The 2,813-nt window shown below is 36.0% G+C and overlaps 1 protein-coding gene across 2 annotated transcripts in view; it reads right to left on the bottom strand.

The window, feature by feature from the left end:
• The window catches only part of LOC106872196 (sodium- and chloride-dependent glycine transporter 2), a 126,224-nt gene that overhangs the window by 47,143 nt on the left and 76,268 nt on the right, over positions 1-2,813 (bottom strand). For both annotated transcript variants that reach the window (XM_052973786.1, XM_052973787.1), the window contains exon 3: positions 1,919-2,050. In XM_052973786.1, coding sequence (XP_052829746.1) covers positions 1,919-2,050 — 132 coding nt within the window. The remainder of the gene's footprint in view (positions 1-1,918; positions 2,051-2,813) is intronic.

Here is a 2,813-nt window from a genome sequence, read left to right as displayed (position 1 = left end):
ATATATATATATATATATACACACACACACACACACACACATCACAACAGTAAATAGAAACCAACATTTTTGAAAGATTTATTTCTAGAAATCAAATAATGTCATTTGATGCCTTTAAATCGTTAATCTAGGATTTAGCAACCGAGGTGCTTTGTGCTGTTCCTTAGAATTTAACCTGTCTGGGGAATGGAGTAGTGTCTGCACAGACGAAATGGTATTACAAGGAGGCAGGTCTTTTTACTTTTGAAACGTGTGTGGGTGTGTGTGTGTGTGTATCCTCCTCATCATTATCATTTACATCCACATTTCCAAGCTTCATGGGTTGGACTTTGAAGCAGATTTTCTACAACTGGATGTCCTTCCTGTCACCAACCTGTACCTATTTCCAAGCATATCTCCCTCACAGGAAGACATGTAATTCACAGAATATTAGAAATGAATTACACTACACTGCATTTACAGCTATCGCATGATGTCAAAGCAAGTAGTCTCTCTTTCACACACACACAATGAACTTCTTTCAGTTTCTGTCTACTAAGGCCAAGTCTAATCGGAAGACTTCTGTTGGCCCAGGATTATAGTAGAAGACACTTGCTGAAGATGCCACGCAGTGAGACGGAACCCAGAACTATGTGTTTGAGAAGCAAACTTCTTACCGCACATTCACACCTGCACCTATATATATATATATATATATATATATATGCGCACACACATATATATACATATATATATACACACATATGTATATATATTTATACACACACACACACACACACACACACACACACACACACACACACACACATATATATATATATATATTTATACAGATATATATATATATCATCATCATTCAGAGTCCGTTTTCCATGCTGGCATAGTTTGCATGGCTTGACTGGCAAAACAGAGGAGAAAACAGTTATGGCCAAGGTACTTTATATAATTTAAACAAAAATGAAGAGAAATAACTCAAAGTGGTCAGTAGCAGGTATCTCAGAATCCTTGATTCTTTTGAGATTATCTCCCCTTCTTAAGTGGAGTCAGTCACAATTGTCATTTGGTAATTGACACATCCTTTACATGCAAAGATAGTTTTGATAAACGAAGAATTTATGTTGTTTGATATACCTGTATTTGTCTATATACAGATAGTTTGAAAATAACTAAGCTCACCTCATTATATCATTTTATTGTGCAAACACAACCTGACTGTTCAAAATTGTTAATGTGTTATTATTTTTCATTTCAAATCACAGTGTTTTAATTGTTCATTGCAATCAGTTATGCTGCAAACACCAGAAGCAAAAGAGTTATCCGATTTCCAAAGAGGGTGTATTGTGGGTGAACCCAAGGATGGACATAGCCAGCGTAAGATTTCACAAAACCTTGGGATTCCACAGTCAACAGAGTGATTGTGCAATTCAACAGCAAAGAAAAGTAATCAACACCCTGGGAAATCAGATGAATGTGTCTAGACTCTCAGCTTATAAAGCAACTAATGCTGTAGAGCAATTCCAAATGAGTCAGAGTACTTCTATGAGATTATCTCCATCAACTTGGCTATTATGACAGAGCAGCTTGAAGGAAACGTCTTCTTCAACTAACAAATACCAAAAGTGGTATGGAAAAATAAATCTTTCAAAAAAGATGGTTTTAGTCAATTATGTATACACATGTAAGTCAATTCCACTTGGATTTACTGCAATATTATAATGCATTGGAACTTAATTTATTATTAATTAAGTTTTTATTACCTTGGACTTATTTGTTGATGAGGTAAAATGTCTTGTCCAGTAACTACAAAATTAAGACCAGTATTGTATTCAACTGAGCATCTCACCTCCACACTTTACCAACAAAAGAAAGATTTATACACAGAAGGACATTTCAATATAGAGCAAAGTAGGTTACTTACCTTTAAATAGCGGACTTATTCTCCATATAGCTATAGGACTAAGGCTACCAAATTGGGCAAATGATACTTCCAGGAAGAATAGTGGTATACCACAGAGAATCAAGAATATAAAATATGGAATGAAGAAAGCACCTGCAATATAAATTTGATTATGTTAGATATATGTGTGTGTGTGTGTGTGTGTGTGTGTGTGTGTGTGTGTATTTATATATATATATCATCATCATCATCATCATTGTTTAATGTCTGCCTTCCATGCTAGCATGGGTTGGACGGTTTGACTGAGGACTGGCGAACCGAATTGCTGCACCAGGCTCCAATCTGATTTGGCAGAGTTTCTACAACTGGATGCCCTTCCTGATGCCAACCACTCCGAGAGTGTAGTGGGTGCTTTTATGTGCCACTGGCACGAGGGCCAGTCAGGAGGTACTAGCAACGGCCATGCTCAAAATGGTGTATTTTACATGCTACCTGCACAGGAGACAGTCCAGTGGCACTGGCAATGACTTTGCTTGAATGTCTTTTCATGTGCCACCGGCACAAGTGCCATTAAGGCGACGCTGATCTATACATACATATTGAAAAGGTTGCAAGACGCAATGAAAATTTTAGAAAAAATAAATAAGTAAATGAGTGCAAATCGAACCAGTGTGTGTATTAAATAATAAGGCACTAAAAGAGAATGACTCTCCCCAGACACAATAATATATGCTTCAATACATCAATTCACATAAAGAATCTTGCAAACCAAATACAAAAACGAAATATATATATATATATATGTGTGTAAATATATAAAAATAAAAAGATAAAGAGAGCAATGGTAAGGTTGGAGAAGTATTTTATGGATAGAGTCTTACAGCTGTTTCTGGGAAGATCCAGTACTTCCCATCAT

The sequence above is a fragment of the Octopus bimaculoides genome, chromosome 16, assembly GCF_001194135.2.
Source record: "Octopus bimaculoides isolate UCB-OBI-ISO-001 chromosome 16, ASM119413v2, whole genome shotgun sequence".
Classification (NCBI taxonomy): domain Eukaryota; kingdom Metazoa; phylum Mollusca; class Cephalopoda; order Octopoda; family Octopodidae; genus Octopus; species Octopus bimaculoides.
Note: the sequence above shows the minus strand (reverse complement) of the source record. Positions and strands in the feature narration are given on the sequence as shown.